Source organism: Apis cerana, linkage group LG5, assembly GCF_029169275.1.
Source record: "Apis cerana isolate GH-2021 linkage group LG5, AcerK_1.0, whole genome shotgun sequence".
In the NCBI taxonomy this organism is placed as follows: Eukaryota; Metazoa; Arthropoda; class Insecta; order Hymenoptera; family Apidae; genus Apis; species Apis cerana.
The window spans coordinates 358,265-373,731 of NC_083856.1; the positions used below are offsets into that span (position 1 = coordinate 358,265).

The window sequence follows — 15,467 nt, forward strand, 5'->3', positions numbered from 1 at the left end:
AATAGAGAATTTCATTAGAATTTTTTTATAATATAATTATAATCTCTTTTTTTTTGATAATGGAATCAATTAAAATCAGAATTTTAATAAAAAATTTCATATTTTTTTGTTTTTTTAAATATAATGTTTAGAAAAAAAATAGAAATATTTTATAATTTATATATAATTTATATATATATATTTTATTAATTATATATGATTATAATCATTAATATTGATATTTTAATATCAATTATAATTATAATCATAATTATAATTATAATAATTATATATATAAAATACTTTACATCTTTTATTAAAAATTAAAATTAACTTATATTGTACAAATTATAATTAAATATAATTTGTTATTTTTTAAATAATATGAAAAATTATTTTTAAAATAAACTATTAGAAATATAATTCTATTATCTTTAATAAAAAATATGGAAATCACATAATTTATGAATTTGTGTATTTTTGAAAATTTTTGAAAATTTCGATTTTATTATCATATTATTATATAGAAAATTCGTTTCAATAATTATTTTACATCTTAATGTAATCAAAATTACATATAGATATTAACTTAAAATCATTCAAGATTTCATTATTATATTTATAAAAAATTTATTCAAAAATCATTAATTTATATTATATAAAAAATATGAAATATTATATTCTTCTATTTATCTCATAAATCATTAATAACTATTTATGAGAAAAATGTTAGAAAAATATTTAATAGTATATTTTTATAAATTATATTTGTTTTACTATTGTTTAATATTATAAAACAATTAAATAACACAACAAAATAACTTATCAAATGTTTTCCCAAACAAATTGTAAATTTTAATAAAAAATTAAACATAAAAAAATTCATTATTGTATTTGCAATTGTATTTGCTACATATCAAATATATCATTTTTTTAATATATAAGAATTTCAAATTTTCTTATATAATTCAATTCTCACGAATTAAAACCTGTATCCTTTCATCATGATTTGAAAGGAAATAACCGTTACCATCTTTCTCCTTTTTACAATCATTATTCGTCTATTCGCAACGTATCGGAATAATAAGCATCCCTTTTTGCTAGTCCCAGATAAAAATCTTCATTTGTGCAACTTTTGACCTCATAGAATAGAAATAAATGTATTATGTTGAAAAATTTTCTCACGCGTGTATACCCATTGAAATGACTATTTAAAGGCTGCTTTTAGCTATCCATTTCGTAGAAGTATTTTGCAAACTAGCGAGAAGAGTTAAATATTTTAAAAATATAATATTTTATAAGAAATAAAATATTTTAGAAGAAGATTCAGAATATCTTCCAATAATGGTGAGACTATTTTTGGCATATTATATGGTTTTGGTGCTTTGATAGACTATACAAAAATATCTTTGTTTAGGATTACTTTTTTCTATTATTATGTTTTTATTTTTTAATTTATTTGTTAATTTTATGTTCATTCTTTTATTTTATCAACATTTATTATCTTTGCGAAAATTAGAACACAACAAATTAAAAAATTAAAAAATAGAAGTGAAATTTATGAAAATTTTCCTTTGAACGTATAGTATTTTTTTATGAATTGAAAATTTTATTAATTGTATATTGTTCTGTTACATCTCTGAAATGAAGATTCAAAGAATTATAAACGAAAGTATAATTTAAAGTTTAATCTATCGCTTTTAATTTAATTATTTTCTAATTAATGAAATATAACATTTTAATAACATTTAATTATTAAACAAGATCAAGAATAAAAAAAATTCATATAATATATTTCAAACAAATTTTCATTATTAATTTCAATAAATTTTACAAAATACAAAATAATAAATTTAAAAATAATGATAATGATTAATGATAATGATAACGATAAGTATTAAAAATTTTATAATAGTTTCAATGATTCACATGATTATAATAAAATAAAATTATTGATTAAAATAATTAAAAAATGCTGTATTATTTTAAAAGGTTTAATTTCTTAGTTTTTTTCTTTAATGAAGAAATTTTCAATTTCTATTAATATTTAAACAATATTTATAGAATTTGTAACATTTATTACAACACAAAAAATAATTAATTTAATATTGAATAAATTTTTTATTGAAAGAAATTATTTATTAAATCTGCTTTCATAAAAGTTTTTTTTATAATTTTTTTACAAACAATAAGTTAGAATAGTTCTTTAGATAAAAGAAAAATTCATTTATTCAAATTATTCATAATTACAAAAAAAAATTAATTTCAATCTTTATTAAATAGACGTGAATTTTTTATCATATAAATTTTAAATTGATTGGTTTTTGAAACTCTATGAACAATAAATAATTATACTATATTATATTCTAATTATTTGAAAATGCACAATCGATAAAAATATAAATAATAAATCTAACAAGTACATAAATTTTTAGATATGAATTATAATAATAAACAATTGCAATTTATTATTAATTTGAAATAAAAAAAATAATAAAAATAATAAACCAGCAATAATTTGAAAAATTGTTCTTGAAATGTTTTGAAAAATGATTATTATAATAAATCATTTATATATATTTAATAATAATATTTTTTTTACATATTTTAAAATATCTAATAACAATAAAAATGGAAAATAAAAAATAAAAAAAATAGTTTTGAAATATCTATTACATATATACATATATATAACATCTGTTTGATAATAATATTCATTATGTTTTTTCTTTGCTTAATTATAAATATAATTAATTATAAACCTAAATTTTAAAATATAAAAAAATATAGCCTGTTATAATTAAACATAAAACAACTTCTGCATATAATAGATTTCTGTATTTGGTAAAATAAATACATATATATTGAATACAATTTTATAAAATCATATATCAATAAAAATCAAAAACAATTTAATTTCATTCTTTCATCGAATTATATAAAACTAATTTTTTTATGAATCAAAAATAGAATAATTAAATGTCATAAAAAATAAATAAAATCATATATCATAATCATATATTTCAGATAAAATTATATAAAGAAATTTTTTTTTTAAATTTATATTCAAATTCAAATTAATAACGTATATTTCCATCTCATACATTTAATATATTTAAATAATTAATATATTTAAATGTTTAAAACCTCATTTAATGTATTGTATATATTGTATAAATGATATAATAAATATAATATAAAGAATCAAATTAATAATACGATAATATAATGTTATTTTATTTTCAATTTTAATTTATTAATTATCTTGTTTGATATTTAAAATATAAATTAATATTTATGTGATATTAAAAGAATTTTTCTATTTTTCATTTAATATTAGTTAAAAAATAGAAAATAATAGAAAAAAATTAAACTGTTTATTATATTCATGTCTTAAAAAAATAAACTTATTTTATTTTTCTTATAACATATATGTTATTCCATATAAAATTAATAAAAATTTATTTTCTTAAAATAATACTATATAAATAATTTAATTTTTTTTTATATTATAGTAAATATTAAATTATACTAAATAATTTTATTAAATTTATTAATTAATTATTATTTGATAATGAATTCAATTAATAAAATTTTTATTATTTTTATACGCACATATTATATTAAATTAAGAATTTTATATGAAATTTGAAAATTATTTTTATAAAACAAGACGATTAGTAATGGCATTCTTTTTTTCTTTTGTTTCATTCTTAAAAATCAATTTCAATCGGTCTTATTCTATCCAAGCACTAAGATCTAATCAAAACTTTTTTTATACTTTTAAAGAAAATAAATATTACATATTTAATCTTGATAATTATTAATATTAATAATTAATTATATATAATTATAATTACTTACTAATTAAATAAGACTTTCCATATTATTATTCATATATTTTTTTATTCTGATATAATTCATATTTCAAAAATAATATATATATATACATATATATATATATATATGTATATATATATATAATTAATAATAATAATAATAATAAATAAATTTTTCCGAATTAACAAAAACTTAAATCTTTTTCAAAATATAAATTTTTATGTTTAAATTGATAAAAAATCCATATATTATAATTTTATTTGAAGTTTGATTTTAAAATTTTTTTTTAAAAATTACCATTTTTTTATTTGAATTAAAAAAAATTTTTTTTCAAATAAGTTAAATTGAATTATAATATTTTCATAACATTAAAATAATTTTAAATAATTTTGATAAAAAATAAAAAAAAAAAATTTTTATTATCTAAAAAAATTTTTAAATTATTTAGATACCAATTTTATTACAAATTGGACATAATTAACAAATTTCTTTTTAGACAATTAACAAATTTTTAATACGAAATAAATTAAAAAGAATATCTTTGAAATATTTAATAAATATTATAATATATTATATATTATTATATTATATTATATATAATATATAATATAAATATATTATAATATAAATATAAATATATTAATAAAAATATGTTTAATATCTAAATATTTTCTCAGTATATAAAATTTCAAGTAAAAAAAGAAATAGTTAAATATAGTAAGAATATTTAATTGTGATCTAAATTTTTTCATTACTAATGTATCTAAAATATTTTACACATATAAAAATAAAACAATGATTGAAAAATAAAATGCACGTAAATAAAAAAAAGCATAAAAATATACTATTATCTTACAAATATCTATTACATATTTAATTTAGAAAATTTCATTATTTGTGATATCAAATAGATTTAATGTATTTCAAATTATTTATATTTAATCTGATTGTAAAATTATAATATCTGATCATAAAATTTTTATTTTTCAATCATGAAATTCAAAATGAAATTATTAAAAAAGATATAAACAGTTATATAAATTTTATTTTAGACAATTTTCCAACTTTTATTCCTTCAATTATTACAAACTGTTTTAAATTATTATTTTTCTCATTTGATATAAGATTTATTTAAAAAATATTATGTAATAATAAAAATAGAATAATAAAATATAAAATAAGATCAGATTTATAAATTTCAAATATATCATGAAATACAAAACTGTACAAAAATATTATAAAATCAAAATTTTTAAAAAATATTGTCTACTATATCTATATATATATTTAAATATATATTTTTAATATATATAAAAATTTAGTTTATACGAATTGCACATTAGAATCTGAATTTGAAATTAAAAATATAAGATTAATATAAAAAAAAATGAATATATATATAATTTATAATCGAAAAAAATTACAATTAGGATAAAATATTATTTCTAATCTTTATTTTACTATTATCTTTTATTAAATTTTTTATTAAAAGAAAAGCTATAAAATAAAAAATTATTTTCTGCAATATTTCTACAAAATGCAAAATTTATACAAAAAGATATATGTTATAAAAAAATATATTAAATTTTATTCATTATATCATATTATCATTATATTTTTATGAACAAAAAATACTAAAAAAATTAATTTATTTTTATTTAAATATTAATAAATTGTAAAAATTTACATAAATTACATATTGATTAAAATAGATCTCAAATTTATTGAAAAAGAGATGTATTATTGCCATAGTAAAAAAATCTTTCACTCATTAAAATGAAAGAAAAAGAAATTATTAAATAATTTCTTTTGCATAATTTGTAACAATTTTTTTTATTTAAATTCAATTTCTTATTTAAAAATGTAATATAAAATACAAAAAAAAAGTATATAAAAAAAGTATATAAAAAAATTCGGAATTAGATAGAAATATTTATTCAAAAATAAATATATATATTTATTTATTATTAATAATGTACTTTTATTTAATATTTTTAAATTTTATTCTATTCATTATATTTTATTTTTCTTTTTTTAAATATGTTTTTTATGAATTTCTAAATTGAATAATAAATTTTTTAAATTTTATTTTTTTTTATGTTTGATTTAGCTTTCTGTTTTTATTAATGCTCACACTTTTCTATGTTTCAAATATCACCTGAAGAAGAAAATATTAAAAATCATCGAGAATATGTACAATATAAGTCTTGAAGTAGAAGATGAATAATCTGGAAGACTAAACAAATTAATAAAATATATCATTATATAAAATTTATCAATTAAAATAAAATTTAAATTATTTAAAAAAAAAAGAAAAAATTATTACGAAAAATGGAAAAATTAAAACAAATGTTAAAGATTGTACAAAATTCAAATTTTGTACACATATATATTCTTCACATATAAAATTTAAAACTTGAAGAATTGAAAGTTACAATTTCAATATTTAAAGAAATTAAAAATAAATGTTACAAAAAACAAAAAAAGAAAATAAATAATAAAAAAATGAAAAAAATTTTTTAAAAATATAAAAAATAAATAAATAATAAATTATTATAGAAAAATTTAAAAAAAATTAAAAAAAAATTCTACAGAAAAAAATTTGAAAAATTAGTTTTAAATCTAAACAAAAATATTCTAAATATAGTTTTCATTCAAGATTATATACATTTTATTTATTTTATTAAACAATATATCAACGAAATTTTATATGAAAAAGAGAAAAATTCAAAATTAAACTAGCATTATATTTAAAATTTTGTATGAAAATAAAAACAATATAAAAAAACTTATACTTTGATAAATAAAATTGAATAATTTTTTAAAACTATTTAAAGTTTATTTAAAGTTTAATTTAAAGTTTAAAGTTAAAATTATTAGCTAAGACTATTAAAAGAAAAAGAAACAAGAAAATAGAAATAATTAATTTATTATTCTTTGTATTTATTTTATTAATTTTATATTTTAAATTATATTTTATATTATAAAAAGAAAAAAATTTAAATCAATCATTCTATCAATCAATTTTTTATTATGCCATTTTTTAAATTTATAAAATTTATAAAATATGAGAAACAAAATACAAAAACAAAATATTCAATTGAAAATATTAGGATTGATTTGGCTGTACATAATATATTGGCTATATATAATAAATATATAATTTGACTATATATATATATATATTTTATAGTTATAGTTAAAGTTATAGTAATTTTTATAGTTATTAATTTTAAAAAAGACTGATAATTTTGATTATATATATATGTATTTTTTTTTTTTTTGAGAAAAAAAATTTTTTTTCGAGAAAAAAATAAAAAATATGATGAAAATAATTTTTCTTTGAATTCAAATATAGTTTTGAATTAAAATTTTTATTTCTAACTTTTTGATAATAAATATTTGATAATAATATTTGATAAAAATATGATAATAATAAATAAAAAAAATAATAAATAAAAAATAAATAAAAAAAGATTGTTTTTGTCCCATAATATTGAAATTATTCTTTTTTTGTTTGTTAAATAATTAATTTATGTTTTTTTTTTTCATTTTATTCCATTTATTATTTCATTGATTATTTTAAAACGATGTTACAAAAATTCTTAGTTCTTTATTAAAAATGAAATCATGTTTTTCTTAAGTTTCTTCTTGTTTTTATTAAGTTTGTCATTCTCTCTTATTTTCATTAATATTAATTAACAGCAGCTGCTAAATTAATTACTTAAATTTAAAAAATTAAAGTTAACATTAATTAGAAGTATGTAAATATTTATGTTTAATGTTTAAAAATTAAGAAAACAAAAAAAGAAGTTATTTTAAGTTAAACATAATTCGATGTTTATGTACAAAGTATTAAAGAATAAGTTCTATAAAAATAATCAATAATACTTTTTATTATTATACTTTATTATTATACTTTATAACCAAATAAATATAACTATTATACTTTTAAACCAAATTTCACACAAACATTTAATATTATTTTATAGTTATTTAAAAAAAATCTGTTTTCCACTATTTTATAGAAAACAATTTTTTTTATTGTTGAATTTTATTAAAAACAAAATTAATGATTTATTTAGAAAAAAATAAAAAAATCATTTTAAATTTAACAAAAAAAATTCAAAAATTCAAGATCAAAATATTATTTACATTATATCGTATATTTTTTTTGTTTATTTTTGTTATTATATTTCTGTTTATTTTTAATTCTTTTTCTTTTTTTTTTAATTTTCATTACATGTCTTTAGTTGTTTAATTAATCTTACGCAAATCACACGTTCATATTATTAAAAAATTCTAAATGATTCAAAAATATATACAAATATATACAAATATATATAATATAATTATATTGTATTATATTATATTTGTATTATATTGCAATATAATATATAAATGAATTAATTATTTATTTAATTCATTTATTTATTTATTTATTTATTTATTTATTCATAAATTAATGAATTGATTTTAAGATTAAGATTTTCGTATTTTTATTTATATATGTATTATTCATATTAACAAGTGAATAATAAAAAATGATTGATTTGTTTGATTATTGATTATTTTTTCTATGTATTATTCCATTTAACATAATTACATATTTAAATTGTAACCATCTATATTTAATAAAATTTTAATTAAAATATATATTTAATTCTCTATAATTAGTTACCTATAATTAGTTACCTTTTAAATATTAAGTATAAGTGAATGATTTTTTTTAATATTATTTTAAAACGCTCAATATTTGATTTTGATGTAAACATCTTGCTTGCGAATACTGTGAAAAAAGAATTCATCATTAAACTAAATAAATGATAAAAATAAAATTAAATAATTAAATAACTATATAATTCAATATCTTCTATATTCTTCTTCAATATTTTACTACTATAATATTTAATGAATTAATTGAATAAATAAAAAACATATTTATACAATTGTTCGAATTATTTTTTCAATTATTTTATCATTTTTCATAATCTTTTTCTTTATTTCCTTTTTTCTTATTATTATAAATTGAAATAATATATTAAATATTCTCAGATTTGGTAATTTATTTCTTTTCCAAATAACTTTAAGATAGAATTTGGTTGCGTTTTACATAAATTCCTATTGATTTTAAATTCTCTAAACTTCTAAATTTTTTGGATATTTATTTAGAAGATCTTTCGTTATCAGATAAAATTCAAATTATGTTTCTAAACATATTCTTAATATTTTTCACAATGAATATATATATATTTTTTTAAATTCAATTTTGATTTAAAAGATATAAATCGCACAACATGAATGTTAATGTTCAATTAAAAAAAGAAAAATAAAAAAAAATAAAAGAAATGAAAAAGAATTTAAGAGAATAAAAAATTAATTCTCTTAAAAGGAGAAAAGGAGATATATAGAATTAAAAAAAAAAATAAATGTTGGAAATCGATCTACAGTACTGATAGAACAAAACCTGGAAAAGGCAAAGAGGGTAAACAGAAGCAGAACGTTTCGTGATAGAAGAAAAGATATGCAATAAGAACTTGAAAATCAGTTGTATTTTTATACATAATTCTAAACGGAAAAATGTAATAATGCTGATATAATCATTCGATCGACATTGGAAAGACAATGTACATATTTTATAGATGATAAAATATTACTCAATATTCAATAATGCGTTATAATTTATTTCATAATTTGATTTATTATTTGAAACTATAATTATTATAAGTGAAATAATGTTAATAATTAATCATTATAATTTACGAAACGATTATTAAAAGTTAAAAAAAATGTTTACCAATTATAAGGATAATCAAATCAATAATAGTTTATAGATATATAAAGATATAAAAATAAAATAAGAAAACTTAAATAATAAACCTTAGAAATAAATTATTCTGAAATATAGATTATTAGATTAGAGAATTATTAAAGAATCAATATCGTATAAGAAATATTAAATTGTTTCTTACACAGTGTTTTCCATGAAATTAATATTGAAATTAATGGATAATAAATATTTTTCTAAAGAAAAATATTTTATTTGAATAAAAATTAGAAATATATGGTGAGTTTTTTGCAATAAATATTTTAATATACTTCAGAAAGATATAAAAGCCTTTATCTAAGAATAAGGTGAAAGTCGTTCAAAAAATACTCTAAGGTTTAGAATCCGTCTAGTAAACTTTTCATTTTCTTCAATTCTATGTAAATTTCTGAATATCTATTATATAAATCTTTCATCATTTTCATCATTAGTGTCAATAGATTTCAATTAAAAGAGAAGCTCAATATAATTAGCAGTATAAAGAGAAATACAATATAATTAATAAAAATAGTTAGGATTAATTAAATTAGATAATACTTTCAATTAATAATTAAATATCTAAAAAAATACAAATAACATTTATTTTAATTGATTTGTATTTTTTTGAAACATGAATTTTGAATTTTGAATTTTTGAAAATATCGAAAAATTATAGAATATAGGAACGAAGGATTAAATAAAGTTTGAAAAAGTGCATCGGAACAGGTGTAGAAAAATATTAAAGGGGAGAGAGGAAGAAACCAATAAGAGCAATGTGAAAAAGGGCAGAAATGGTAGAAGAGGAAGAAAAGAAAGAAGGAAAAAAGTAGTAGTACAAGAGGGAGAAAGAAAGAAAGATAACGGGAGTGATAAAAAAAGGAAAAGAGTGAAGAAGAAAGAAAGAAGAAAAAGAAAAAGGAAAAAGTGAGTGAGTGAGTGAGTGAGTGAGTGAGTGAGTGAGTGAGTGAGTGAGTGAGTGAGTGAGTGAGTGAGTGAGTGAGTGAGTGAGTGAGTGAGTGAATGAGTGAGTGAGTGAGTGAGTGAGTGAGTGAGTGAGTGAGTGAGTGAGTGAGTGAGTGAGTGAGTGAATGAGTGAGTGAGTGAGTGAGTGAGTGAGTGAGTGAGTGAGTGAGTGAGTGAGTGAGTGAGTGAGTGAGTGAGTGAGTGAGTGAGTGAGTGAGTGAGTGAATGAGTGAGTGAGTGAGTGAATGAGTGAGTGAGTGAGTGAGTGAGTGAGTGAGTGAGTGAGTGAGTGAGTGAGTGAGTGAGAGAGAGAGAGAGAGAGAGAGAGAGAGAGAGAGAGAGAGAGAGAGAGAGAGAGAGAGAGAGAGAGAGAGAGAGAGTAGAAGAAAAAGAAAGAAGGAAGAAAGAAAAAAGAGAAAAGATCGACTGGAAGGAGAAGGAAAGGAGAAAATAAAGAGAGAAGGAGGAGGAATGGAAAACAAGGAGAATAAGAGAGGTGGTTCCGAAGGTGTTCCAGAGGGACAAGTTTTTAGAGTGCACTTGCTTTTCTTCGTTCGGGGGCAGAGGGTGAAGAAGACAACGATGGCCGGATGGTGGAGCTTCGGTGGTGCTTTTCTTCTGTTTTTTACTATTCTCCTTTCCTATTTGTACAAGATCAACTGGATCAAGGTGAGTCTTCTTTGATACTATTACCCATTTTATGATTTATCTACTTATATCATATCTTTTATTTTTCTCTTTATTAGTATAAAGATTCAAATTAATTGACTGAATAAATATTTATTGATCGTAAAAGAAATAAGAAAATAATTAAAATTATACTAATTCATTAAATTATTGTGATAGATATTATTAACAATTTATTAAAATGAATCAGTATTAAATAATGGAACATTAATAAAAATTATATTTTACATATGTTTGGTAATAGAAAATTTTTAAAATTTCTCTAAAAAAAAAATTCGAAAAATTTTATATAATTTTAATTATAATTTATACTACATTAAGTTTAAAATAAGTTTATATAAATTTACATAAATAAAATATTATTAATAATAAAAAATAATCATTAAATTTGAGAATGATTTGATTTAATTATTATATTATGATATTTCAGTCGTTTTTAATAGTTTAGTTTCTTTTAAATTAACAAAAAAACATTTATTATATATAATTTATTTATTATAAAGAAAAAAATATTTATTAATTATTTATTTAAATATATTATATTATTATTTATAAAATAAATATATATATATGTACATACATATATTTTTATTAAAATATTAATATTCCTTCTTTAAGAAATTCTATTCTATAAAAATAAAAATATAAACTTATTTAAATTCAATTTTTTGCACTTCTTTTTATTTTTATTAAATTAATTTCATAAATTTTAACACAAACGACATGAACGCACAGACATGAACATCACGATAACATTATGTTTACAAATGTGAAAGATTTCTTGACGTTCTTTCTGACGTCGTAGAATCCTTTTTCTTCGTGTCAGCGATTCTTTCAATCTTTAAAAGGAAAGCATGATATATTTCAATCTTGTATTAAATAATTCAAAATGAAAAAATATAAATATTATACATATATTTATAAATATTATATACATAATAATATATTTATTTATATAAATATATTATATTATAACATATTTATTTATATAAAAAATATAATTTTTATAAATATTTATATATTATAATATTTATTTATATATGTAATATCTATTTAGATATTAAAAATAATTAAGAGAATTAACAAAAGATTCCAATTTTTTTTCTTTTTTTATTTTAGATGATATTTTATTATTTCCCTTTTTTCTTTATAATAAATTGTTTGTAATATATATAATATATTCTTTGTAATAAATTTTAAGAAGTTTTAATTTTATCATTTTAAGAAATTTAATTATTTATATAACATATAAATTATATAATAACTTTATGTTATATAATTCTAAATTTAAAATTTTATTTTTTATTCTTATTTCTTAAAAAATAATAATTTCATTAATATTTATAATATTAAAAAAATTATTATTAAGTTTACACTCTTATTATATAATATGACTATTATTTCAATTAATTTTTTTTATTACAATAAACAATTTAAAAGTTAAAATATAATATTTTTTTAGGATCTAAGATTAGAAGGTGATAACAAAACAGTTTTAGCTAATCACTTAGAATCAAAGAAACGAAAATTGGGTAAACTTCCTCCAGTTTATCCAAACGGATGGTTTGCCTTGTTAGAAAGTTCTCAATTAGATAAAGGTCAAGTGAAACATGTGGCTGCACTTGGACAAAATTTTGCAGTTTTCAGGTATTTTAATTTTTAAAATGTAAATGTAATTTTTAAAATGTAAAATGAATGATTAAAAAATTAAAAAATTTATTTTATAATTGCTTTTAATTCAAGAAATTAAAAGTATAATTGAACTTTATATAAATTTAATAATAATATTTAATAATAATATTTATTTAAAGAACAGATAATGGGACAATAAGAATTTTAGATGCCTACTGTCCTCATTTGGGTGCAAATATGGCTGAGGGTGGACGTGTAAAAGGTGATTGCTTAGAATGTCCTTTTCATGGTTGGCAATTTCGTGGTTCTGATGGACAATGCAATCACATCCCATATGCCGATAAAGGTAATTCAAATTATAATTTTATTTAATTATATCTTATTTTTTTTAATTTTAATTATTAAAGCTGTTTATATATTATATATTGATTATACTGTATACTTTATTTTAGTGCCACATATTGCTAGAACTAAAACTTGGAAAAGTTGTGAGGCTAACGAAATTATTTTCGTTTGGTATCATGCAGAGGGATTAGAACCGAATTGGCAACCACAAACAATTAGCCATGTTTTAAATCGAACATGGCGTTATCATGGACGAAATGAATTTCTTATTAATTGTCATATACAGGTCAGATTTTAATTAATTTAAATACAATTTCATTATTTGTTTATTTTATAATGTAAATAATAATATGAAACATTGAATGAAAATTCAAATTTTGTTTTTATTATTTTAAAATTTTTATCTATTTATATATATATATATATATATATATATGTGTGTATATAAAGAAAATAAAATTTTAATATTTGAAGATTAAAAATGATTAAAATAAAAATTTCAATCGATCATGGAAACTAAAATCAAGGAAACCAAATTATCATTAAGATTTAGATCAGCAGCGATCTTTTAGTATTATTTTTTTTCTTTTTTTTCTTCTTTTTTTTTTTTTTTTTTAGATATGTGTTAAATAAAGCTGATGGATATTTGAAATAAGAAATGGATTTTGGACTCCTTGATTGCAGCATCCATGATGAATTCTAAGAATGATGATCGTTGTTTTGAGTTTAAACAGGTAAGAAACTCATAACTATTCCGAAACTAAAAAAAAGTTAAAATATTAATTAATAAAGTAAAAATAATTTTAAAATTAATATGGCAAAAAATAATAAAAATACAATTATATTAAATATACAAAAATAAATATTTTACAAAAAATTATTAAAAATTATAGATAAACTATATTTGATTTTTATTTTATTCAATATCAAATAAAAATAAAAAAATTGATAATAATAAAATATTTAATCAAAAATAAAGTTGTAAGACAAAATATTATAATATAAATATTATAATTTTCAGGAAGTTGCAGAAAATGGTGCTGATTCAGCACATCTTAGTGCAGTACATGGTCCAGCAATATTTACAAAAATTGCAAATTTTTTTTCTTTTTTCGCTCGACATTCATGGACCAACGTCAATTGGACACCACATATTTCTTTCTTAAGATCCCAAGATTTTAAAGAAATCAAAACAATAAAACAAGATGATGAAAACTTAAAGCATAGAGCATATATGACTTTAAGACATAGTCTAATTCTATTTGAAAAATTTAAACTTTTACAATTGGATGTAAATGTTCAACAAATAGGCCCGGGATATGTCGAACTTATGATGCATACTTCTTTGGGATCAATGTGTATTTTTCAGACAGTAACACCAATGGAACCCCTTTTACAAAAGGTTCTTAAAATTTTAAATATATAACATTATTAAAATTCTTCTACATTTTTTATTTGTATTTTTTTAACTATATATTATATATTATTAATTATATACTAGTTTATTAAGAATACAATTTTTCTTAAAAAATAATAATAATAAACTTATTTCTTAGAAAAGATTTAAATTTCAGTAAAAAAATTAATTACTACAATATTTTTTCATTCATTATTTTTTTATTTATTAAAAAATATTTTCTTTATTATAATTATTGTTATCATTTTTATTATTAGGTGACTCATTTACTATATTCTCCTCCTCTACTTGGTCCATATGCTAGCATGTTATTCTTAGCAGAATGCTTAATGTTTGAAAGAGACGTAGCCATTTGGAATCGAAAGAAGTTCGAAAAACAACCCCTTTTGGTCAAAGAAGATAAAAGCATACTTGTTTATCGCAGATGGTATGCTCAATTTTATTCGCAACACAGTCCAAGTTATCATTCTGCCATTAAATCTTTACAATGGTAAATTTTTTGTATTGAAAATTTTTGTATTTTTCACGGAACTCAAATTTTATTATATAAATTATAATATTAATGAAAATTGAAAAAATAATTCATTTATAATGTTAATAATAAAAAATTGAAAATATTTACAAAGAAAGACATGCACAAATATTTACAAAGAAAATGAGAAAGGAGAAGATGATGTATTTAATCTAAAATTCAAATATATTATATTATTCCTATATATTTAAATATCTATATCCTATATATTTAAATTGAATTCTCTATAATGTAATATATTATCTTTTTTATAAAAAAATGAACAT

The 15,467-nt window shown here is 17.3% G+C and overlaps 1 protein-coding gene across 2 annotated transcripts; it reads left to right on the forward strand.

Annotated features, from left to right (window-relative positions):
* The first annotated feature begins 1,226 nt into the window (after positions 1 to 1,226).
* On the forward strand, positions 1,227 to 15,383 carry LOC108001271 (cholesterol 7-desaturase nvd). Of its 2 annotated transcripts, XM_062075682.1 has the most exons (7): positions 1,227 to 1,326; positions 11,097 to 11,257; positions 12,738 to 12,922; positions 13,087 to 13,253; positions 13,360 to 13,538; positions 14,274 to 14,654; positions 14,927 to 15,383. In XM_062075682.1, exons 2-7 carry the CDS (start codon positions 11,171 to 11,173, stop codon positions 15,161 to 15,163), a joined length of 1,236 nt encoding a protein of 411 aa, XP_061931666.1. In that variant the 5' UTR covers positions 1,227 to 1,326; positions 11,097 to 11,170; the 3' UTR covers positions 15,164 to 15,383. The 2 variants fall into 2 exon arrangements, with proteins under 2 accessions (XP_061931666.1, XP_061931665.1); XM_062075681.1 differs by lacking the exon at positions 1,227 to 1,326 and having other exon boundaries at positions 10,228 to 11,257.
* Positions 15,384 to 15,467: the final 84 nt, after the last annotated feature.